Source organism: Styela clava, chromosome 5 (assembly GCF_964204865.1).
Source record: "Styela clava chromosome 5, kaStyClav1.hap1.2, whole genome shotgun sequence".
Classification (NCBI taxonomy): domain Eukaryota; kingdom Metazoa; phylum Chordata; class Ascidiacea; order Stolidobranchia; family Styelidae; genus Styela; species Styela clava.
Genome location: NC_135254.1, coordinates 21,694,211 through 21,720,768, shown reverse-complemented (window position 1 = coordinate 21,720,768; position 26,558 = coordinate 21,694,211). Strand labels below are relative to the sequence as shown.

General features: G+C 36.6%; 1 protein-coding gene and 2 long non-coding RNA genes across 4 annotated transcripts; 2 read left to right on the top strand and 1 right to left on the bottom strand.

The window, feature by feature from the left end:
* Positions 1-5,228: 5,228 nt before the first annotated feature.
* LOC120336309 (1-acyl-sn-glycerol-3-phosphate acyltransferase delta-like) lies at positions 5,229-13,432 on the top strand. 2 transcript variants are annotated; one of them, XM_039403977.2, is made up of 9 exons: positions 5,229-5,485; positions 5,634-5,803; positions 5,930-6,091; positions 6,650-6,803; positions 8,428-8,530; positions 8,869-8,958; positions 9,366-9,442; positions 9,796-9,953; positions 12,794-13,432. In XM_039403977.2, exons 1-8 carry the CDS (start codon positions 5,278-5,280, stop codon positions 9,933-9,935), a joined length of 1,104 nt encoding a protein of 367 aa, XP_039259911.2. In that variant the 5' UTR covers positions 5,229-5,277; the 3' UTR covers positions 9,936-9,953; positions 12,794-13,432. The 2 variants fall into 2 exon arrangements, with proteins under 2 accessions (XP_039259911.2, XP_039259904.2); XM_039403970.2 differs by having other exon boundaries at positions 5,230-5,485; positions 8,883-8,958.
* Positions 13,433-17,959: 4,527 nt separating this feature from the next.
* On the bottom strand, positions 17,960-20,891 carry LOC144422888 (uncharacterized). Its single transcript, XR_013475423.1, has 2 exons — positions 20,425-20,891; positions 17,960-19,709 (listed from the first exon to the last, which is right to left on the bottom strand). It is a non-coding gene; the product is annotated as an uncharacterized LOC144422888 (long non-coding RNA).
* Positions 20,892-22,841: 1,950 nt separating this feature from the next.
* Positions 22,842-25,382, top strand: LOC144422682 (uncharacterized). The gene is made up of 3 exons (XR_013475314.1): positions 22,842-23,758; positions 24,601-24,688; positions 25,187-25,382. It is a non-coding gene; the product is annotated as an uncharacterized LOC144422682 (long non-coding RNA).
* The last annotated feature ends 1,176 nt before the right edge of the window (positions 25,383-26,558 follow it).

Below are 26,558 nucleotides of genomic sequence, written 5' to 3'. Positions count from 1 at the left end.
CAGGTAAAAACCAAGCCAATAGCGATGCACTAAATCGTTTGCCTTTGCCTGATAAACCGGATTATATACCGCCTTGTGGTGATGTAGTGAATCTTCTTGAAGCAGTCGATTCTACCCTTGTTAAAGTTGATGCAATTCAGTCTTGGACGAGAAGAGATCCTGTACTGTCCGCAGTTATGCATCATACTCAAATAGGCTGGCCAAAATCTTCTGACATAGACCCAGAATTACAAATTTATAGAAGCAAAGAGACGGAACTAAGTGTCCATGAAAATTGTTTATTTTGGGGTTGTCGAGTAATTATTCCGCCACAAGGAAGACAGAAAGTGTTGCAATTACTTCACGATGGTCATCCTGGTATTTGTTCTATGAAAAGAATTGCTCGTAATCATGTATGGTGGCCTGGGGTTGATGCTGATATTGAAGAGAAATCTTGCAGTTTGTGTCAACAGTTACGTCCCAGTGCACCTCAAGTTCCTGCTAGCCCATGGTCTTATCCTAATGGTCCATGGCAAAGAATACATATGGACTATGCCGGTCCAGTTGATGGGAAAATGCTTCTTGTTATTGTTGATGCGTTTAGCAAATGGCCAGATGTGTGGATTACATCGTCAGTTTCTGCTCATGAAACTATTGAAAAAGTCAGACTTTCATTTGCTACACATGGATTGCCACTAGTTGTAGTCACTGACAACGCTGGTTGTTTTGCAGGAGACGAATTTGCAACATTTCTAAAGGCAAATGGAGTGAAGCACTTGTTTTCACCACCGAGACATCCGGCTTCTAATGGCCAAGCTGAATCAATGGTAAAACAAGTTAAACTTGGATTGAAGAAACAAGCACCAGCATCTTTGTCAGTCAGACTTGTTCGGTGGTTATTTAAATACCGAACTACACCACATACAACGACTGGTCAGACTCCGTCGGAATTACTTTTTCGTCGTAAGATTAGAACGCATCTTGATCTAATCGCACCTTCATCACGTTTGAAGAAGTCAGCAGAGAATGTTCCAAGTGGAATAATAAGAACTTTTCACATTGATGACCCAGTTTTTATTACAGAAGTCGTTGGATCTCGTTTCAAATGGTTACCTGCCACAGTAACTGAAGTTATGGGTCAAATGTGTCGTGTTCGTTTGAACGATGGAAGAATTTTTAGACGTCATCTTGATCATATTCGACATCGATTTTCTGCTGATGATGTAATGGTACGTGAAGGAAATCAAGATTTTAGAATGAGTGAGAGAATACCAGCTGCAATTCCAACAGGAATACCTGATGTTGATGTGGGAGATAGAAATTCAACTCCTACCTCTACTGCTACTGAAGAGACTGATGAATCTCAAAATGACAGAGACAATGTAGACCCAGTTCCTAATTTTCCAGAATCGTCCAGTAATTCAAACATACCTTATAAAACAAGATCTGGCAGAATATCAAAACCGCCAGAAAAACTATCTCTATAAGAAGTTTTATAATTTTGTACTGGACAGAATTATAGTTGTAAAAGTTTCTTTGAATTTCTTTTATTTTCTTTGTGAAATTCTGTGCGTTGCTTGTATATTTGTTTTTGCAATATTTTATACCATTTGATTGGGAATGTTGGAATTCGGGTAATTGTGTTGTACATTTATTTTTAATATTTGGTTCTTGAATTTGTACAATATTTCCAAAAAGGGGGGAAGGAGTGTTATATATTATGTTGAGCTTACTATCATAGCTTGTTTACTACTCTATCTGCTTGTGTGCTATATTGTTACGTCACAATGCTGTCTAGTGCCGTAAGTTGTTTTTCCTCTGTTTAGAGGTCTTTTGTTCTGAACTAAGTTGACGGACGGATGTCCAAATAAATCGCGTGCAGTTTTGTAATGAGTCTGTATTCATTACTTGTTATAAAGATATAACATATTCTACTACCTACCAGTATATTTGTATATTAATTTATGTTAACCATACTGTTAATATGTGTAACATATTGTTGTGTTTGAAATTAGAAATAAATTAACAGAGAATAGATGACCACCACTGCCAGCCGCGCAGCCAGGATTTTCGAAAGCGGAAATTCCCATTGCCGCCTGTAACACCCACCGCGATTCCGCGCTCGTTAAAAGAGCCGTCTTTTCAGCGTATAATGATCATCCTGTTACATAAAATATTCAATCCATGACAACTACGATATTCTAAAATATATTTATATATTAATTTAATGTGTTCAACGTAACTCGCGGTTGCTTCTTCTTACGTCAAAAAAAAAATATTATTCGGTCCACAGCGATCTGTGACCTAAAAGTACGAGATAAACCGCCTGATATTTTTAATACGTATTTTTGCAAACTTGCCAACTCGGTATCGCCGTTAGAAAAATCTCAAATATTGATATAAAATCCTGTTAAGTGTAGTGTATAATTCATTTCATACAATGAATATACATACAAAGTTGAGCAGTAAATTAAAAATACATATTTATTGCCGCGATTATGCCACCTGTTAAAAGAGTCGTTTTTAAAACAAATAATATAACAACGAATATATATTTTTCTGTTGTGCAAAGTGATGAATTCGTGACCGATACGGGCCTATTTAAAATGTCTTGCTTTATTAATTTAATTGTCTTCAATTTAACCTTCGGTTGCGTCGACAAAATAAAATCCTCACCACTCTTATATACCATTGCAATCCGCGATCATAAGAATAAAAACGTGTGGTAAACTGCCCGATTAAATAATGTTCAGATCCGTATTTTGCGAATTCGGCAAATATTTAGATGTAGGCCTACTTGTTAACAGTGACTCCACTCCGCTCAATCGAAATGCTGACACTCTGGTTATTTTTAGATAAAACCGTTCGAAAAATCCATAAATCTGCTGTAACATATCTCAGAGTAAAATTTATTTCATCACAATAAAATTGATTGAATATACTTTAGATTAATTATATTGAATACATCCTCACAACCCGGGAAAAAGTCGCGTTTCAAATATTCGACGGCAATTCAAAGTAATGAATAATCAGGCAAATCCCGCCCTCAATTCGTGACGATATGTTTCTAAACGCCCGACCAAACATAATGTGTACGGTAGGCCCACGAAATTTTGCGATTTTCACTGCCTAGAAAAGCGTTTTATAAATTTTCACGGGTTTCAATAAAACTTATATTGTTTGCTGTTTTATTTTCAGTATTTTAAATTGCCGCTTTTCAATCAAAAAGTTGCGTTGTCTTTAGAAACTCGCCGCCGATGATTGTATTTACCAGATTCACAATTCTGTGCGCGTACGTTATCGTGGAACAAATTTGTGGAAAATTTTCGTTTTAGAGAAAATAACACAAACGTAAAAGCGTTTACGGCCCAAATAACACGTTACGCTGATGAGTGATGAAAACAATCACGCGCAAGATTCTATCGAGAATTTTTCATTCAACGGAAACGTCTTGGAAGCGGCGTCGAAAATGTGTGACGTCACACAAATATTCGATATTCTTATGAACGCTAATTCCGATATTCGAATGACGAGATATTCGAATACTTTATTCGAATTGGCCATCCCTGCCGGTACCAAATAGTGTTGTTTGTGTAATCTTGACAAAACAGAGAGTGTCATCCTTACCTGCTTACCGTACCGGTACCGAAATCCAATACTGCAACACACTGATACAGCGCGGCGGTGTGGCTCAACGGGCTAAGCGTTAGGAATACGCTCGCCACCGCACCTCTAATTACTCTGCGTGGGTTCGCAGGTTCGAATCCCATGCAGGGATGGTTATTGGGTGGTTCACGTAACCGCTGGTCGATTACGGCTTCCTCCACCACCAAGTCCATGCCTCCGTAAACAAACAATATAACTAATCCCATACCGTACCCGACTTGGAATGGTAACCGGACGAGAGGCCGTGGTTCGCCATATGGATAAGCCGTCTTATCGACTTTCCTCTCCCCCGGGATAAATATGTAAATCCTATCCTACAGCAATAAGAGTTCCATTCATTCCAATGAAAACAGTACCGATACTGTTATAGGCCTATTTATGTATATGTCATTCTGTTACTTTTATATTTAGTTTAGTCGAATTGTAGTTTGCAGCATTGTTATTCCATATCAATTGTTTCTGGCCTATCAAGAAAGGTTGTAATTGTTGCATACCAGTCTGCCAGTAGAGACAGAAGTGAAATATGGCGACAATGCTTCTAGTGTAGCCTAGTATTGTGTGCAAATGACACCCTAATTTGCAGTTAAACCAGCTTTTTGATTGTCCACTAATGTAATACAGTAATAACCTTGGTTTCTGTTGCAATGTAGGCTGTAAGCGTAAATGAACATTCAGTCATTTGCATTCTGGCATTTCAATTTTGCAATTAAAATTGGACATGTTTGATCGAAAGGGTAGTCTAATCAAAATAAACTTAACCTATTTCTGTATTCAGACTTTATATCATCAGCATAAGACTGGCATAGAATGTTTTGAGGGTAAATGGATAGTTCAAATTTTTTCAACCAAATGCAGAAATGAGGAAAATAGACAAAAGCATACAGTACTTTAGACCAAAAATAAATATTTTAGATACAGTATCGGGTACATGGTGAATTGTCAGATTGTTTTTCACCCCAAATTTTTTTTTGAATCTCGAGTCAAGCCTCTGGTAGATAGACAAGTACTGAAGTAAAGTCTGTTTGCTGAAATTACTCGAGTCTCTCCAATACTGGATATAAATAAATGGTTTTGTGTCAGTTCGTTGAAGTTTAGACATAGGTCTAGTAAAAATTCTATATTTCACCACAGGAAAATCCAAATATGTGAACTGAATATTCAAACACACTAGAAATTGAAGATATTTTTATAACAAGTCTTCAATTTTAGGAATAATGCAGAATATTTGGACATAATATATATGGGATTTGTCATTTTACTGTTTTAAGCAATTGACATCTGATGGTCAGACAATGAAATGATTCTTTTAACTTCTGACTGGAAAAAATATAAAACAATGTTTATTTCAACTAACTTTTAAATTAAATTTCAATTAATTTATATTGATTTCTGCGTATTTTTTTTGAAAATATAACCAAATTTGTTAAACTTCGGACATTTCGTATGCATTTAAAAATATTTAGTCAGAATGCAGGAATACGTTTATGATATATCATTAGTCATTAGTACAGTTTGGACACCCATCTCCAGCCACTGTTGATAATTTTATAAACGAATTGAAATTTTGTGTTGTTCTTTGTCTCATTATTGTTTTGTTAGAGAGTAGTAGTGCAAGATCTAGTGTTGAGCAAAATGAAGGTGGGACCAAACAATGAGTCGCCTGGATTCATTGCTTCTATCAAATCCAATTCGTTGGTTCATGTACTTCTTGCTTTTGTATTCGTTGTAAGCGGACTAATTGTTAACATTCTTCAAGCAATGACAATGATAGTATGGTGGATTGGGAATAAGGATTTATATCGGACATTGAATATAAGATTGGCTTATTTACATTGGGCATGTGAGCATACTTTTCTCGTTTTTTATACTTATAAAATCATAATTTCAAGCACATTATATAAGTTATAGTAGAGTGATTATTGTTGGTTTAAAACTATGCTAAACAACATTAATTATTTTATAAAATAAATCATTTTATTTTTTCGAAGTGATTCCATTTTTGTCTGAATGGTGGGCCGGTGTTAAAGTTACCTTGTATATGAAGCCTGATGATTTTCGAAAAGTGAACAAAGAGAGTGGAATTGTTGTATTGAATCATAAATATGATATGGACTGGGTCGTAGGATGGGTAGTTGGAGACAGAGTCAAGATATTAGGGGTAAGATAATTAAATGATTAAGTATTTTGTCATTTTTCACAGTTCACAGTTTCACACTTTATAGTTTGACACCCTGATTGATAATTGCCTCAAATAATTTTATTTCAATTTATTATGAATGTATAGAATGCTAAATGCATGGCAAAGAAAGCTCTATCATACGTTCCACTTCTTGGATGGTCTTGGAGATTTTGTGAATATATTTTTGTGAAAAGAAATTTGGAAAATGATACGAAGACTATATTGACGGCCATGGAAACACTTAAGGAGTTCAAACACTATTACTGGGTATATAAATTATTTGTGATTTCATGACGGCACTCTTGCTTGAGAAAAAATTCCAGAATGCTAGGATGTGTAAAAATCTAACAGCATTACCATTTTTATAATTTCAATTCAAGCAAATTATATTATTTAAACTACAACGAAGATGAATGACACCTGTTGTTGCAAAGAATACAATTTTTGACCTCCGTATTATGGAAGGTTGTGTGAATGGTTCGATTATGACTATGACACCTATATTACTCATATATGCATCGATGACTTTACTCACGTGCAGTAATGGCCGACTATCACTTTTGGCACTTCATTTTCTGTAATATCTCAAACTGTTTTACTCTGTAAACATAACACCATTTTTGAATTACATTTTCATTGGTTATTGTTGAGAAAAAAGTAATTTTGATACATAAAATTTAAAAGTTTTATTAATAAATTTATACTATATGTTTTATGGATAAAATTTAACTAAATTTGGATAGTAACTCCAAGTAAATCTCTGTGTATTCACGCTTTATATTTCTATGATTCAGTGTGAACATTTTCTATTTGTCTCTCTTTCAGATGTTGATATTCTGTGAAGGAACGCGTTATACAGAAAAGAAATATAAATTAAGTATGGAAATTGCAGAAAAGAAAGGCTTGAAACCATTGAAACACCATTTGTTACCAAGAACAAGGGGTTTCAGAATGATGACGCAGGGATTGAGAAGCAGTGGTAGGTGAAAATTGTTTCTAACGTTGTACCTGGCTGAAATTGACTGGCTTAACTATTCTTTACAGTTTGATTAAGCATAACTTGAAATGAGAATCCCAAGGTCTCAATGTTCAATATAATTTGAACTCTTCCCAAAATCTATCCATAAATGAACAGTGAAGGTCACACATGGAGTGATTCTGTTGGAGCAGCGCAATAATATGTTGTAAATTCCAATTCATCAAGGAGGGTTCCGACTTTGTTTCATCAGTTCAATATGCATGCAATAGCGGGCGGTGTGGCTCAACGGGCTAAGCGTTAGGAATACGCTCGCCACCGCACCTCTAATTACTCTGCGTGGGTTCGCAGGTTTGAATCCCATGCAGGGATGGTTATGTGCGAGAGGATTGCTGGACTCCTCGCCGTCGTTGGGTGGTTCACGTAACCGCTGGTCGGTTACGGCTTCCTCCACCACCAAGTCCATGCTTCCGAAAAACAAACAATACAGTAAAAACTAATCCCATACCCGACTTGGAATGGTAACCGGACGAGAGGCCGTGGTTCGCCATATGGATAAGCCGTCTTATCGGCTTTCCTCTCCCCCGGGATAAATATGTAAATCCTATCCAATCCTATCCTATCCTATTTAGGTCCTGAAATATTAACACTTTCTGTGATTCTGTCATTCATACTCATTCCTGTGTTTAGATTTTGGCTGAAGGAATTGGCCTGCGAAAAGCTATTAAACTATTGAATGAAAATCTTTGTTCTCAATGTTTTTGTCAAATACATTGAATCATTCTTATCATAGCACCTTTTCATAGTGATTCATAGTGAACCATTGTGCTATTGAAAGTCATTGACACGATTTGTTTATCATAAAATGCATTTTTCTTCTGAACAAAGTCTATTATTGGAACATCTATTATTGGAATATCTGGATAGATTAAAATCCTGATGTGTAATGCAACAGTAGAACATTTCCCTTATTAACAGACTACTGTTTTTCACAGCTTTATTGAGGTCAAATTTTACAATTCTCATTATGTGCATATCTGTTCTCCTACTGCAATTATATTTTGTATAGACTTTCAGAGTGGTAATAACCATTGCCATAAAGCACCAGCCTAAACTGCATTATGAAAACAATGTTCAGAAATATGATATGATTTATGACACAGATGAAGCCATCATGTAATGTACCTATGCTATAAAACATAATCCATCATAAACTAAATTGATTACCGTGCAGTTTTGGTTCAAAGTCCATCTTTGTGTCAAACAATGTTGACAGTTCTGATAAAGTGGTAACTTGTAACAATAAAATAAATAATTCCTAATGCTGTTAATAATTTCATAAATTTGCACTGAATGAATTTCAGTGAGCATAGCAAGAGTGATGTTATTCATAAAGAGTTTGATATAAGACTAATTAGAGTAGAATAATTAGATAGTATTAAATAAATGCATAGATTCCAAAATGGTTATTTAACGTTTTTTGCCTAACATATTTGTCTACATCCACTGGTATATAAGTTTATATGAAAGGTTGATAGTGAAAAGGGGTTCTTGTAGTCTGAGTTATCAGTCCATATAATTATAGCTGTTCAATTTACTAATCAATAAAAATCTTTTGTATTTATAGCATCATGTGTGTATGACTCTACAATATACGTGAAAGACAATAAAACACCAACGCTTATTGACTTGCTTCATGGGAAATCTTTTGATATTGACTTCTTGGTCATGTAAGGTTTGATAGTTTTAAACTAAAGTTTAACATTGTTGTGAATTAGTATCTTTTTTTAAATATACAGCAAACCTGCCTCTTAGTCTTCTGCCTTTCACATGAACCAATATTGGAGGTTGGAGCAATTATCAATATTATATATCTCATAACGGATTTGAACCAGTGATGCTGTGGAAAGCATCTCGACATTACTTCATTAATTAAATTCTTGGTAGTAGTCACAGAAGGCTTCTCTGCTAATTAGATTAAAACAAATGTCTTTTGCTGAAATAAATAAAACACACTTCATACTAATATCTCACACAGTACCTCACACCTCAAACTGTTGTTAATTAGGTTTTCTATAACAGACGTGTTCCCCTTGAAGAAGTACCTGATGATGACGAAGGATGTGCAGCTTATTTGCATGAGATGTACTATAAAAAGGTTTGATGTAGACCTAGATTATTTTAGCTCCGAAAAAAGATTAAATAAAAAAAAATATCTTGGAATTAGAAGAGGTTTAAAATGTAGCGAGCCCAATGAACATGCACTGGGAGGCACAAAAAGTAAAAGAACAGCAGCATTAAATCAGGAACGATTATTCAAAATCATTTGGGCATTTTAACTTGTGATGTTTCCCAATGTTACTCTTCTATGAATTTTGACAATTAATTCTGATGCAGAACCAGCAACTGGTAATTGTTGCCATGACTTTATTATGGCATTGAGTTCCCAAAATCTTTTCAAATTCCAGTTCTTGTTATTTTCAATTATTAATTCCCCCCTCAACAAATTTCTGGGTATGGCAATGAGCTTATTTTAGTATATATGACCCATTTATCTATTTTTAGGACTGTGACTTTGATCACTGTACAAAATTCAATGGATTTCCCATTACTGATGGAGGGGAAGGAAACAGATTGCAAGGGTATTAACTTTTTATCTTATTCAGATTGATAAATGCTACAGTATGCACAGTTTTGTAATTCCTTCAAATGCAATGTTTGTTAGTTCAGTCATTCAACGTAAAATGATTTATTCCGGAGTGAGTAGAGAAATCTGAATGTGTACAACGAAAATAATAACAAATTGTACCAGTAGATTCAATCATGAAGAAAAGTATATACTGAAAACTGCTCCTATTTTAAGCAAATTGCAATCTTGTTGCCTGGTGCTTGAGTGGGTTTTTGATGAAATTTTCATGAGTGCCCTTAGTTGAAAATGGTCATCTGTTTGAATTTTTACATTAATTGATCTTAACAGAATTGCATTTTTGTTTAGGTTTACCGCTTGTGACTGTCCAAGAAGGGCTGAATGCTTATGGATTGCTATATCATGGATGGTCCTTGTTCTCTCTCCACTTTTCTATTACATTTGGACACTTCTTATTAATGGTGCTTTATTTCAAGTTGCAGCCATAGGTGTAGTGCTATTAATAGGTAAGTGATGTTGTGAAATAAAATGTGTGGAGAGTTAACTCAGAATTAGCGTGTCAAAACGCCATCCACCCTGCTATCTCAATTTCCCTATCAAAATTGATTGCATTATGTGTTGTAGGAGCAAATAAATGAAAAAATGAGAATGGAATATGTTTCATTTGATTCATGTAGTACTTTGAGATGGAGGTGTTTGACTGATTGGTTCTTCTCTTTCGGTGCCAATTTCTGGTTTTGAATCTTCTGCATTTGTGTTACCGATGCCACCTTAACTTATGTCAAAACATCCAGCTCTTCTGTTATTCCACTTATTCGATTTTAGAATTGTAGGACATGTTTTGCACGTAATTTACATTACGGAATTACGTAATTATTTGGAGTTACGGAAGGGAAGTTACGAATTACGTAAAGTCGTAATTATTGCATTGAAAAGAGCTTTCTTCAAAGCAGTCAATTTCGTCGATTGCGCAAAATGAAAGCTCCACAAGTAGAAGAAGTTAGAGTTCCGGTATTCGCAGCCGTTTATTTCTCTTTTCTCTCTCTTGTTACGTAGGTGAAGGAAGGCATGACGCGTTGCCATTTACTAACCTATTATCAAATTATCTGGCATGGCCAATGTAAATTATTAACGTAGTTAAGGGGGAAGAACTTGAGTAGGGCCGTTTGACGCCAACACACCTGGTTTTAACTTCTCTCGCATCTCATCTAGCTTGACCATGGCCAATGTACATAATAACCGTAGATAGGGGGAAGAATTGTGTTAAGACCGATGGACGCTAACACGCCCGGTTTCAACTTCTTCGGGTGAAATGACTAATGAACGCAGGAGATCAATCTATCAAACATTTGTATCCATTTTACTTTTATTTTTTATTTACTTGTTCCAGTTTTCCGTTACTTATGGTATATATGTTCCGTTTCTATTTTATTCTATTTTATAGTCACGCGGGGAATAGTGGGAAATTCCCCACAAAGTGTGGATTAGCAATGCTTAACCATTCTTTATTGTTAATATCAACACTTGATATATGAACATGGAATATCATACTGTTTTATTTCAGACTTGGGGTATAAACAGGAAAATATCCATAACCTTTCATCACGACGATCTTGTGAAATTTAACGAAGAGCTTTCGCGACGAATTGGAACCAAATAAACAAAAAGAGCGAATGATCACTCGCGCCAATACCTCGCCGTGATAATCAATGTCGCGCTTATCAAATAGCAATATGACGACAAAAGAGAGATTGCGTAATGAACCAACGCAACTTCGTCTTCTCGGCATCGGTAAAGCGATTGAGACGGCAGAGAAACAACAAAACGACGAATTCCTCGCGGACCGCTAAAATTTCAACTGCTATCATATATAATCAAATATGAGCCAGTGTGTTTATTCTGTGCGAGATCCATTTTCTATTACAAAAAATTGATGTTCTGTTGAAGGTTTTATTGTTATATATCAGTCCGGACTTGGCCTTGCTCATGATGTTTTTCACAATTCCTCTCAGTATTTCGGCCATATATGATTAACTGTCTTACCAAATGCGGCAACTTATTTTGATTTATCGTCGACTTGAATACCACCGGCACTCGACCAAACTTGTGTCAATCTTGGCCGATAGGATCGCCGACTTGAGTTAGCAAATAAATGTCGTGAGTGTAAAATAAATGTCACAAAATGCATTGTTTTGCGATATAACTTTGTATTTTCGGAGAAGGCATATCATATAAGTTCGGTATTTATAATAATAATAATATAATATATAATAATAATATTATAGTAATAAATAATATTTGATCTAAATTTATCGCAAATAATGTTATAAACATTCAGTCCGCGAAATGATTAAATGTAGAATGAAGCATGGTAATCGGAATATCGTCAATAAGTCGACATCAATAATTATCATTATAAAATGCTAACAAGGCAGTAATGTCGGATAATGCAGAAGACGCTGCAAAAACAAGTCTTCGTCGCGAGGAAATCGCAAGTATAATCAAACGAGAGAATACGCTCGTGTTGGTTAATAAATTAGAAACCCGTAATTTTTATTCAGTACTAAGGTGGTTTTAAAAAACTATCGTTTCCATAAATATCCGTATACCAGTGTCGGTAATGATAAAATAAAATTGATCGCATAAAAATGGGACGGTTAATTTGCGAAGGTGATAAAGGAAAACCAAAGCTAACACAAAAGATAAAAATCAGAATAAAATTAATTTAAATTCACTCCTTGATATCTGTCTTTAACATCTGCCGCCGGCGTGTAGTACTGCCAAGAATATGAAAACCCAACTTCAATGTCCCATTCGGAAAAGAAGTGGATTCAATTGGTTGTTACGATAGGTTTAAATGCGTGAAAAAATATCGCAATTACGGGGTCATTACGTAATTGATTTTGCTGTAATTACGGAATTGATTTTTGTCAATTACGTGCAAGCCTATGTCATGTTCTGAAAAAAAAGGTGGCTTGCTTGGTAACTTTCCTCATGAGTCATACAGCCTCTTGTTAACTAGTTTGAACTCTTGTCTCATAGAATGCTGGCTGCAGGTCTATGATGTGTGGTATATTTTAAATTATAAGGCAAACCTGACAAAGTCATGTTAAAGCCTGTCAAAAAATCCAGTCTAGTTTCATTAGACATAATTGTTTGCGTCTTTCTCCACCTTTAAGTGTTCAATTCTCCACAACTTTCATGTTATTTTTCGTGTTATTGCTGACTCCATATAAATTTGTAATGATGTAGCCCATGAAAATTTTGTTGGAAATCCTGAATTTCATAAACTTCCCAAATGCCGGCAACTTATTCGTTTTTTGAAATTGTATGACCTTCTTTTCAGTATCATTTATCTTCAAAAAAATCATGGCTCAAGGTGCTGTGTCGAGTTCTTCATCAAGTTATGGAGCAGAGAAGAAAGTGAACTAGACTGAATTAACTGTTCAAGTTGTTGGTAATTTACAAGATCGGAATGTTTTTTTACATCATTAGATTGTAATTCAATTACAAAATCGCACACCTGATTCAAAAATAGGTCGAAAGTGATTAAAAAATTTTTAAAAATAAAAGAAAGCATCATTTGATCATGCCTCAGAATACAACATAGTTGAAGAAATTTGTACAACTCATGTATGGATTTAGTAATTACACGGACTCTTAGGACTGAGCAGCAAACAAAATGCCAGAGATATGTTACTGTAAAAGTGATACATCTTGTATATACATATTATTATTATCTTATCCAATCTATGCCTTCAGTTTTTTTTTACTAGTGATTTGAAAAATTTCAATATGGCAATTTTATTTTATTTGTGTGCATATTATACTGAAGATAATTTTAAGAGCAAAACTATTTCTGCAGGTTTTATTGTTTTTTTTAACAAAATTTATATTTCTGTGTAATTAGTTATATATGTCGATCTTGTCGGATTTTATATTTGTTTTCTGATAATTTTGAGAACAAAAAAATTTATGCATGTCATTTTGAGTCATTTGACAAGGAAGGAAGGTTTGTTTACCCATCATACGCAAACCGAAGTCTTTTCATCAATAACAGGGTCGGTATCTCGGCTTGTCTGCGATGTACAATCTGCACCACCTTGTTTTCGCAAACATCACATCAGGTAGCCACAGCTGGGTGCAACATCACTGTGTTAAAAGATTGATCCGTAATTATCTCTTTTCCTGAATGAAAAAGACTGCGACGAATTTACGTTTGGATAGGACGTGTTTATCCCGGGGGAGAAAAAAGACTGGTTAGTTATATGGAAAACCACGGCCTATCGTCCCGTCACCAGTTTATGTCGGGTATGGGAGATGGTTAGCCAGGTATTTTGTTTTCAAATGCATGGACTTGGATGGTGGAGGAAACCATAACTCACCAGCGCTTACATATACCACCGTACGGCGGCGAGGAGTCGCAATCCTCTCGCACTTAATTATCTCCCCACAAAGGGTAATCAAATACGCGGTGGCAAGCGTATTCCTAACGCTTGGCACGGTGCGCCACACCGCCGGGCGCCGAGTTTGAATAAATACTTACCCTCGCAAAAATGTGTTGAAGGCCGGCATCATTTGCAAAGCATAAACACTATTGGATCATGTTCGACTGTTATGGTTATTTGGTACCGCACTCGTTTATATACATCGAAAAATCGCGACATTCTCGGAATAGGATGGGATTTACATATTTATCCCGGGGGAGGGAGAAGCCGATAAGACGGCTTAATCATATGGCGAACCACGGCCTCTCGTCCGGTTACCAGGTCAGGTATGGGATTAGTTAGCCAGTTATTTGTTTTCGGAAGCATGGACTTGATGGTGGAGGAAGCCGTACCGACCAGCGGTTACGTGAACCACCCTACGGCGGCGAGGAGTCCAGCAATCCTCTCGCACATAATCATCCCCGCATAAGATTCGAATCTGCGATCCCACAAAGCGTAATCAGAGATGCGGTGGCGAGCGTATTCCTAACGCTTAGCACGATGCGCCACACCGCCGAGCCTTGTACTCAGTGGTGGGATTCAACCGGTTCTATAAACCATCTCACGGAATTTTATGAGATCAGCGAACCGGTTAGCATTACTGGTTACTGTCAATATTCTGTTTGTAACAGAACCGGCTAAAAAATATGCAAATATAATCATTCTCTTTACATGTCGCTCTTGAACAAAACTAAAAACGATCTGAAAAAGTCGTTCATGGCTAACAATGAATACGCTGATTGGTTGACGCAAATCTTAGGTGTTATTCTTTGTATGGAATCAGGAAACGTGTGATGTTTAGGGCTGGAAATTTCAAGGAACACACTTCAACCGTTAACCGAATAAAATTAACCAGTTAAACGCGGCGTCACGTTTTACGTAATAATTTATAATTTTAGCCTGTTGCGTCACAATGGCTACAATAAAACTTTGCTGGATCTTATCCCGGTATCGCTCAAAATTATGCACGAATCGAGATAGTTTCATGATCGCTCTGCTGCAAGAAAGAGATATGCAGCGTAGTTCGACCATATGGTAGTATTTTAGTAAAACCCGATTCCGTTATTAAATGTCAATTAAACAAATTTTCAGTGTTCCATGTGCAAATTATACTTTGAGATATCATAAAGAAAAAAAAATCAACTGCGTATTTGTTGGGTGACATTGAATATACGATTTTGCAATAAAATCGTGAACAATATATTTCGACCGCAAACTGATTCCGAATTTATCATTGTCAAATTTTGTATAATCAGCAATCTTGGTACTTCAATTATATATTTACAGTTAGTGATATTCTTTTGAATTAAACGACACAGAAGACAATTTGTGATGACGTAATCATTTTTGGAAGGAATTGTACATTATTAAGGTGATTTGTACCTGAGATGTCAGTTAACGGTTGATATAAATCGTAACCGTTAACCATCTAAAATCGGTTAACCGGTCAACCATTCCCAGCCTCAATGATGTTGTGTTTATACCGGTAGCTAATCATTTCAATGAACATTGCTCCACGATGAGAATGGTGGAGGAATTCATAAATGTTAACAACGGTAATTTTCAGGAATATGAGCAAATCCATTAGCTCACCAATGTTTACCTCCATCAGCAACTCCCACTATTATTCGAGCTTTCATACCTAAAACTAGTTGTGGGCTCAATGGAATACCAAACAAGGATACGAGAGCAATGCCATGGAACTGCATGTTGATGTTTTAATTCTACTTTGCAATCAGGCCAATTTATTGATAAATCAACTAAACTAGTTCCGCGGGCGAAGTCATGAAAAACGTTAAAACTGTAGACCGATTAGCTTACTCCCATCTTTTTCGAATATTTCAGAAATGTCTTGTACAATAGACTATAGTTAACTAATTTTACAGTCCAAGTGCATCCAAAGAGTTCCGAATTCGTTTGCTAGGTGGTTTACTCGATGTCAAATTGTCACGGAAATATCATGCACAATTGGTATTATCGAAAACAATGACAGCATTTTGAGGTATTTCAAAAATTCATAAAAACCTTAATGTGTTTTGCCTGTTACCATTACCAATCATTAATAGAAAGTTGCAGGCGATATTGTATACATACTTGCAAAGTATTACTGCACAAATTCCATGTGTCTGTAGGCTACTCAGTTTTTGATGCCATTCTATAGGAATCGGAGAGGTAATGTCGCTGATTTAGTACCATATATTGAAGACTTACTGCAGCTTGTGATTTGTACTAATGGCTTTATCTTATCTTGGCCAACAACCTGGTCGCCTTGTTGTGGTATTTACAATTTAGATTAACCGAATTATTGTTCCGTATGATCATCTTCTTGGGTTTAAATCAGGAAATTCCCATCCTTACGAATGAATGACCATTTGGGCTTTAAAGGTAAATTAATATAAAATTCGTTTCTTTATAATTCTTGAATCAATTAAAGCTATTTTCAAATATATATATATATATATAACATGCGATTACTATTATATATAATGCTTTTTCTGATTAATTCCACTCTTCACGGTTTTCAATATATATATTGGTTACCAATGCACCTTATTCTTTGGGCATCGGTATCTAGATATTGTCTAACGAGCTTTGGCCGAGAAGCACCACTCAGAGAGTTTTTTTTGCCTGACTGCAAAAAAAAATGCAACATGGATGCAATGCAAAATCGAATTTGCGGCATTTTGCTGGAGTCATCATCTTTAACTCTGTCAGAATTTATCGCAAGAAAAACAATTACTGCAAACGTTTTGGTTAATTAAGGATTTAATCATCTCTTTCGCTTCCGTCATCGTCAATATCACCGTTACAGCGCCATTAACCACGGGAATCTACTTATCAATAATATAAAACATGAAGTCAGAACGCACAAAAATGTATGCGGAGAAGGCACTAGAAGTAAAAATCTAATTTCCCCTAGATTATTGGTACGTGACATTTTCTGATGAAGACCGAACATGAAGAAGGAGATTCATATTTGACCGTAGCCCAGTGAGGACACGTGAAAACTGATATGAGGCAGCCGGAAGACAAAACACAGTCATTTGACAAGTCTATTTTTGAAATTACAGGATAACACAAAAATATCGAAAAACATAGTCTACATTGTAGTCCAATGTATCATATATGACACACCGAAAATAAATTGCATAGTACTCTAGCAAAAAAATGTTACTGGCAATTTTTCTGATTCCTAATTAAAACAGGATAAATTCTATTTGAAGGTGGATTACCACGCAAACAATTTTGTGGCAAATTTGATACTATATAATTTTTTATACGATTTTTGGCGTTTACCGTTTGCATAAAGTGGACTCCGTTTGCGAGAGTCTAATTTTTAATGGTCAACCCTGCAGAAATCGAACGCAAATTAGTATGTCCCGTTGATGACGTACTGAGAAGTTGTGAACTCGTCGGCGTAATTTTGCATTAGGTCAACGGAAATTATAGCGTTCTGTGTACTCATTTTGAACCGATGCTAGTTCTATTGGGCGATGCCAGTGGCGGCGCGTGGTCATTTTGACAACCGGGGCAAGCTACTGCGGGACCAAGTCACCCCCATCTACGGGGACAGGATGAGCGCTGTAAGTTCTCCCATCATTTTATGAGTATAAAAACCATTCCATCGGTAACAACCAATCGGCAAAAGCGACAATTTTTAACGATAAGAAAGTGTCTTTAAAACCGGTCCAAGTCAAGGGATTAATAAGTATAGACATAGTTTATTTTGAAACCTCTTTCAAAAGGAAAGGCAATATTTACCCAGATAAATACAATGACATATTAACAGAAACTTCGGGAAAGCAGACAAAACCTAAAATAAGGTTTAAAACGTTACTATGAAGAAAGGAAAGCTAATGCAAAGATAAGGACATGCGTCGCTCACTCATAGATATATATGCTGCTAGACTTCTACTGCTTGAACATATATTAGGCCGCGAGCAGAGGCCCTGAAAAACGCCTAGAAAGTGAGTTTCGTAGCGCACATCAGGTAACTACCTGAAAATGATTTTAAAATGTTCCTTAAAAATTTAGTAACAAATATTGCCTTGTTCCCACTTCCAAAAGTTGCACGTTTTACGGAAAAGACGCTTTTACTACAAGAAATATGTGCTACGATCTGTCCTATATTCTCTACATTTTCGGCATGGAACAATGACTTCTGCATGACGTAACAATTGAATTAAACCAGCTGTTAGCGAGCGGATGAATATTAGTTATTACTGCTCGACCTTGCGCTGAGTTGGGCAGGCTTTCCATAGCCCTGTTTAGTTATTATTAGTTAAGTTATGCTAAGACGTTGTTGAAAAATGTATAAGTAAGTTATTAAACACTTGTAGATCCTTACCACGGATATGGGCCGTGAGACGAAGCCATGAAAACGCCCAGAAAATGAGTTTCGTAGCGCACATCTGGTACCGTAACTAAATAAATTCTTCAGTTTTGTGTGAAAACGAACATAATGAACGCATTACAGCTTGTTCCACAATCCTGGTGCGAAATTGAATATAAGAGGTTCCCGGAAATTCAATAACCATAAGTTTACAACACATACATAAGAACTATGCAATTCGAGAGCCCTACAGCACACTAACACAAATGTATTCCTGTAATGTTTTGCCTGACCAAAATCGGACTTCCTCAGTCAATCATAATTTATTAGGTAGATTACGAAAAATATGGCAAACATGTAACCAACAACAAAAAATACTTTAATTGTGTGACAGGAGTTGGGAGTGAGCTCGAAAGCAGCGACACCAACAACGCTGATTCACATTTGCGAATAAATTTTATGTAATAACCACAAGCAGTTTACAACAAGAACAGCATAAAAAGCTACATCCATTTTATAGAGGCTATCAAACGTATTTATTTTTAAGCAATGAAGTCACAAATTAACATCGTGAGCACGAAAACACAAATAAATCAGTTATTTCTCACTTAGAAATTTACAGCAAAAGTCAAGAAAATTAAATGAATGTACAATATGTACATAAAATAGTGAACAGAAATATTACAATTAATCTTTTTTTAGTTTATGTGGTTATGTATTTGAACAAAGGCAATAATATTTCTAGAAACAGGACTACGACACTAACAAATGTCCGAAAAAACAACAAATAAATGATACTTATTAAATCAACTGTAATATCTAATTCACTTTCTTCTGAATTGTTTTCGAAATCCACTATCTCAAAAATCGACTTTTCCTCTATAAGTGTACTGTGATTTTTGCAGTCAATACAAAAACAAAAATCTGTGCAATTTAAGTTGATTTTGGCACACTTTCATAAATTATTTTGACTATTTTTCTTACACTTGCAGTTTGCCAACTCAAGAACTGATTTGAGGGCCACATGCTTCTTCAGTGAATCATTGTTGGGTGGAGAGTATAATCCTTATGTTTGACAGTGTTAAATAGACGTGCCCTGGTATCATTTACATTCTTCATATCCTCTTCAAATTCCTCAGCTTTATTTATTAATGCCTCTTTAACCTCAAAAGATCTTCATAGTCGAGGGAAAAAAATGAATTGAAAATCTCAATGAAGTCTCCAACATGAATTTGATGGGCAGTTCCAATTGCAGAAAAGTGCTAAAGTATTTCAATATGAATAGCCCATCTAAGCTGTTTGCAACTATTATGATTCTCATATACCTTTAAGCTTCAAGACTTCTTGTTTAATCCATTTTATAGCACTGATAGCAGCAGGGATCAGAGCCTGCGTTAGGTCGAATTGGTGGAACATTGCCGTTTTCTTTTGTAGTACAGTATCTAAAATGAGGAAGAAAATAATATTTGGAGCAGCATGAGTTTAAAAATACCCCTAAACACTAACTAATACCTTGAATACATAATGCATTTTATCTGATGTACTAAATGAGCGTATATATGCTCATTGCATGTACTACAGTCCAGCAGTGTTTGCATACCATTACTAGACTATATCTACACTAAATTTTGATATATCACAGTCTGAAATGTCCTATGACAGTATGAGTATGGACTATAGCAGGGGTGGCCAACCTATGGCGCATGCGCCAAACGTGGCGCATTGCATGATCAGGGGTGGCGCATTACATCTTTAACAGGAAAATAAATGAAGTTTAAATATTGATACTAGAGGCCTGTTGTCACAATATTACGCCTAAATTTACTTCTTAATCGTACCTTTTCCTCTTCGTTGTTAAAAACAGCTTTATTGCGTAATGCTTAAAGTTTTATTTATTATACTTTCTTGCTTAATTTCTATTCATGTGAAGTTGTAAATTGTAAAAACTACATATACGTGTGTATATATGTGTGTGTATTATAAATTTATATAATTGCAACAAGAAAAGGACATTAGGCGTGGGAATACAAGAGATTTACGGCGCATCTGAAACATTATGTTTAAAACGTGGCGCGTGGTATGTGAAAGGTTGGCCACCCCTGGACTATAGACTATATTTTAAAACATCAACTGTTTGTCTACAACTTGATTTCTCACCTCTCAATCGTTTCCAATGCTACCTTTCTTTCCACTCCGGCATAACTTATCATTGCTTCCCAGGTTCTTGTCGACTCTATGAATTTAGATTTAGACCAACCGACATTAGTAAAATTGAATAATTTCTTCTCTTTCACACAATCGTGCATTACAGAAACAGCCATTCATTTATATTTCCAAATATTCTGTGGCCTATATAGTAGTATAAGTCTGCTGAATAGTCAAGAAGAGTCATTAAATTAATCATAAACATTTCATGCAAGCCAGAAAATATCGTTGTTTGTGACATATTATTCTAGGTCTAGCCTTCCTTGGAGTTACCGCTCCGTACCTATTTAACAACGTCTTATGAGCTAGTGCTCAACTAATATTGCTATTTATGGTAAGGATATACAAGTGTTTAATATCTTACCCATACTTTTCAACACCTCCTTAGAATAACTGAACTAATATTACCGGTAACTGAAAAAAACTACGGAAAGGCTACTCAACGCAAAAGCGAGCAGTTGTAGTACATCTGATATTCATCCGAACACTGGGAATCCACCTACAGCTGACTAACTTGACTGTTACGTCGTGCAGAAGTCTGCGTTCATTGGCCCATGATACCGGAAAAGCAGAGAAAATAGGACAGATGGTAACACATTTTTATTGTAGTAAAAGCGTCTTTTCTGTAAAACGTGCAACTTTTGGAAGTGGGAACAAGGCAATATTTGTTACTAAATTTCTAAGGAACATTTTAAAATCATTTTCAGGTAGTTACCTGATGTGCGCTACGAAACTGAAAGATAAATGTCCTCGGCTCGCGGCCTATATGCAACACGCCGCGGTTTCTTGGAAGCAAAATGCTCAATAACGCGCTGATTAAAGTCATGCATCCCAGAAATAACGTCTCTGTGAATGGATAAAACAGCCAAGGAATTTAATCTATCTTGCTTCATTGTGTTTCTGAGATACGTTTTAATACGCTTCAGCGTGCTGAATGTTCGCTCTGCGTCGGCGGAAGAAATAGGCGTCGTCAAAATGATGTCCAGAAATTTTGCAGACGCCCCAAAGGTAGTTACTAGAGTGTTATCTATGAGAAACCCATAGAGCGCGCAAGTTGATGTGATGTCCAAAAAAGTTTGATTGGTGTATATACATCGCAATTCATTTTCCAATTTACCCACGTTTATCATGGGGTAAAATTTGGAGACAGTAGCCAACAAATGGATGGGAAATTGACGTGCAAATTTTGAAAAATTTTTGGGGTTCATCAAAGAGAACGCGGCAAGGTGTTCAGTGCGCAGACGATCGCCTATTTGATTCACCAGAATGTCACAGTATTCCTTTGCAGACAAAATCAAACGCTGCGTTGTTTGCCCGCGGCCAAAAGAAGCACTCCATGTGTCGTCGTATTTTATTGTTTCCCGAATACGAGATACAGCATCGCAGAAGTCTGAAATACACGACTGCACAGACGCTCCATCCATTAGCCTTGACTGCAATGCGCCGTATAATACATCCACGTGATAGAATATTGTGGAGAAAAAAGCGAGAAAAAATGAAAACTCACCATCTTCTAGCAGACGCTTTAGACCTGCCGCCTCCCTCACAGAGCGTTCGTCCCAAACCGGAGAGCTCTGAATGCCATTGAAACACTCAATGAGCTCAGACCTAATTTCGGACACGCCCTGCACCACGCTTGATTGGAAGTTCCAACGTGTTGGTGCACAAGCTGGGAGACGGCGGCTACATATCTGGCGAAGGAGGTCAGAGCGCTTCGGCGAAACGGAAAAAAATGAAGAAAACCCCGAAACATTTGCAAAAAATATACGGACGAGAGGGGTATCAAGACACATATTTTTAATAACGAGGTTAAATTGGTGTGCATAACAATGTAAAAAATGCGCATGAGGAAAATCTTCTTTTATATAAACTTGAACACCATGTTTCGACCCACTCATGACTGCCGCGCCGTCATAAGTTTGAGCTATCAATTTTGACTTCGCGTTGTAAGGCTGTAACACTTCTTTCAGTACAGCCGATATCCCGCAAGCCGTGCGATCAACGATTGGTACAAAGCTGTGAAATCTCTCGGTAGGTTTACCATCTTTCACAAACCGAAAAATCACAGCCAGTTGGGAAACGCACGTGATGTCAGTTGTCTCGTCAGATGAATCGAAAGGAACTGGCAATTCTCAATTTCCAGAGCCAAATGTTGTAAATAAATTTTATACATTGAGTCGAGCAAATCATTTCTTAGATATCCTTAGATGTCCCTTTCGAAACAGTTGCGGCATCAAGATGATCTCTCAATACTGTATCTAGGGATGCGCTGTATTCCACCATATCCAAAAATACCCCTCTATTAGAAGAGCCAGCCCGTTCATCGTGCCCACGGAGGGACAGCTCCTGACAACCGATGAACTTCAAAACATCTATCAATCGACCGAGAACATGGCGGTTTTTCTCGACGTTTTGGTTGTGCCGACGAATAGAAACCGCGCGTTCTTCATCCAACTGTGCTGCAATATTAACATTTCCGAATGTTCGGTATTTTACTGCATTGTCCAGATGCTCCATAGAAGATTGATGATCCCTGGCACGCTCGGAAAGATGTTTAAGATCTCTAAAACCAAATTTACACCAACGTGAGTCACGGCGGTAGCAAAAAGTAGGCAATAAAAACAAAAAAGTGCATTTTTGTCCTCGCTGTAACACAACCATTCGTGTTTTTTATACCAAGTTTCTGCGCAGAATGTACGCCGACGCTTTCTTCCGTCATGGGATTGTTCCAGTGAACAATTTTTTGGTTGATAAGGCCCAAGACGTTGTACCTCTAATTTTTGTTCCAGCGGCAGCTGCGAAAACGGAGTGCGAAGTAGTGCATCAACCTTATTCATTATGAGGTCTAAGGCTAAGAAATGCGAAGCCGGAAAGAAGTGAGGAGCTCAAAAGAAATGTGGAAAATCGAAAGCAAATGGACTAAAGGTCTCTAACTGATTCAAATAGCGAAACAAGCGACAAAAACGAAGGCGAGGAAACTATCAACTCTTCAAGCAACCAACGAACGAGAAGGAATGCGTGAATATGTCAACACGTTGTAGTAAGAAACGTCGGCATTGTGTCGTCATAATTTCGGGGCTAGCCCCGATGATTTAGTAAAAGAAACAGAAAACAAACGAAACAAACGCGGCGAGTGGAAGATAAAAGAGAGAATACGATATACAATGAGCAACCGGGGCAAAATCGGCGTCGCCCCGTCGACGTTCGGCGAAGGCTTTGCGAGCGAAAAATGAACCATGTCGGGAGAATATGGCTAGTGTAGACAGTCTGTGCAACCGATATTGAGGTATTTTTCGAATATTTTTTATTATACCGAAAAAACAACCGGGGCATTGCCCCGGTTGGCCCTTATTGACGCGCCGCCACTGGGCGATGCATTTGGCAAACGCTGCAGTGGTTTAAATACATACAATAAATATATTTAAATACAATATCTTCAAATAATATCGTCGCATCATTATAAATCACAATAAACTTAACGAATCGAGGTCAATATATACTCGATCTCTGTGCCGGACCTTTTGCTGTAACATTTTCCAGTGAAATAACACATACAAGGCTATTTTTTGTTTCAAACAATCTATATTTTATAATTTATGTGGTTTTTTTCTGATTCTGTAACCAGTCCTTTTGTTATATTGTCGATATATATAGACTATTATAGAATTAGCATATATGTGCTTTCAAACTCAAGCGTAGTGGTTCTTAACTTTTCCGAGCTTGCCGAACCCCTCCGCTATTCTGCAAGCTCCCGTTGAACCTCATCGTACTGAACTGTTGATATTATGAGCATAATCACAACTTTATAAAGTGGAAGCTAACTTTGTGCAAGGTTAGAAAATAGAAAATGAACAATGTGGTGTAAACTTTGAGACCAATACCCCGCGTGGATATATCCATTGTTTTGTCACAATAGTGTCGGCGGCAGGGGAAGAGGTGTTTTTTTTTATGTAAAAATTATGCATTTGAAGCGGCGAAAAACTGATAAAAAAAAAGCAACTTTGAAAACCCCAAAAATGGTAATATCAATATGCCTCAAAAATGCTGGAAGTTCAGGTCTTCTTTTCTTAAACTTCAAACTGGATCGAAATGCGGATAAAAGTGTTTGGCACTTGTTTTATTTTACAGAAATAAAAATAGGATATGACTCAGCGCCATATCGAAGTTGTCAAGAACGGATGGATGATGACAATTTCAAGCAAAGCTATGCAATGAAGTATTCTTTGTCACAAATTCATCACCTATAAATATTCAAACACACTCTGATATTTCATTCATTTATGTACTTATGTACATTCAATGCCAATCTTTGATTTATTGGTAAAACTGAGTTAAATTTCATTGGTACGGTAGAAAATAAATAAGGGTCACGCGAAATCCTAATCTCAATAATTCTTGGTTTGTCATAACAACCTAAGATATTTCAAAACCATAAGTAGAAAGCAACAAAAAGTGCTATCATAGATAAGTACACACATCCGTACGTACGACATCTGTGAATATAGGAGCTTTCAATGGAATGTACTAGAATCTAAGGTGTATAACGCCGACAGGTCGGCTAAACTTATATCTGTGCCAAACTATACGCACAGTCGAGATAAATTATTAGTTGTTGAACGTTTATGTTTAAATATCTGCGATGAACTATAGTTATTTTTGTCTAATTAGTAGGCTATAGATAATAAATAAGTTCCGTAATATACAACTGTTTCAGAGGACCTTCGTCGAACCCCTGGAACAGCTCCACCGAACCCCACGGGTCCGATCTCACCCAGGTTACTGACCACTACTCTAGCGGATGTGTAGTTGGTGGTTTCTGCAGAAATCACAGTGATGGGTCTGTTCCGAAGCATAAAACAAGAAGAAAAATATGAAATCAATTTTCTGTTATGATGTTTCCATGGAACTAAAAGAAGACCTGTGATTTGAAGGATCGTTTCGGCTTTAAAATTATGTTGAAGTCCACGCAAACTCCTGCCTACATCCCGAAACAACAATACCCGACGCGGTTAATCAAATCAATTTTGTATTTATTTTCAACTTTTACTGATCTATGATATTTCAGCAAGCGATCACGAGCTTTCATCATTATGTAATTTATTTATGTCAATAATTTTTTTCCTACGAATTTCCATTAATTGATGCCTCTTGTTATAAATATTGCATTGGCTTTAAAAGTTGTACTTTGTCATTTCAGTCGTTTCATTTCAAACAAGCCCCTGTATAAATATATCCAGTGGTGGGATTCAGCCGGTTCTATAGAATCGTCTCACGGGATTTTATGAGATCAGCGAACCGGTTAACATTGCTGGTTACTGCCAATGTTCTGTTTGTAACAGAGCTGGCTGAAAAATATGACTTTTGTGAAGGAACCGGCTAACAAAAAATTTGAATTACGCCACTGAATATATATATCCAATATTATGCAAGGCCCAACTTTATTTCTGGATGAACCGAAACGTTTTTCTTATTCTGGAAATTATACAGGATTGAAACGGGGGTATCATCTTCTATCTAGTCATACACCAACATCGTTCAACAAATGATCAGCTCAACGTGTTCCTTTGATGACAGCTGGGCCGTCAAGCTGAAGGATGTTATGTCCTGACAAGGCAAGGAGACTACTGTTTGAAGTAACGAAGTATATTACACAATATATACAAAGGAAACGGCGAACAGTATAAGATCAAATAACAAGCAGCCAGCAAGCTTAACAGAAAACACTAGAATGAGTAATAGACAGGGAAATCCCCTGACGTCACAATTTGCTATATACAAGACTATGCGCATGAATATCTACCAACTCCCCTTTTTCGAGGCTGCATTCTAATATTTTTAGATTTGCAATGCAGTCTTCATTAGTTTTCAATAAATCGTTGGGGTCGGCGTCTTTCTCTCGCGCTCCTCCGAGGCGTATCAGGAACGGGTAATGACCCATTTGATGTTGTTCTGGTTCGTGTGTTTCACTCATGTTCAATTCAATGAGACGCCTATTCCTCCACCATATTCGGCCACTCTGCAACTTCACAAGATAATCTCTATTTCTTCCGATTGCCGCAATTGATCCCACTCTAGTTCATTTTTTT

Bases quoted from the DNA above. Each gene is read 5' to 3' on its own strand.
- LOC120336309 (XM_039403970.2), top strand. From the start codon at position 5,278: ATGAAGGTGGGACCAAACAATGAGTCGCCTGGATTCATTGCTTCTATC. The intron at 6,804-8,427 runs GTAGGTGAAAAT...TTGTATTTATAG, and splicing joins GCAGGGATTGAGAAGCAGTG to CATCATGTGTGTATGACTCT. The intron at 9,954-12,793 runs GTAAGTGATGTT...CCTTCTTTTCAG, and splicing joins AGGTGTAGTGCTATTAATAG to TATCATTTATCTTCAAAAAA.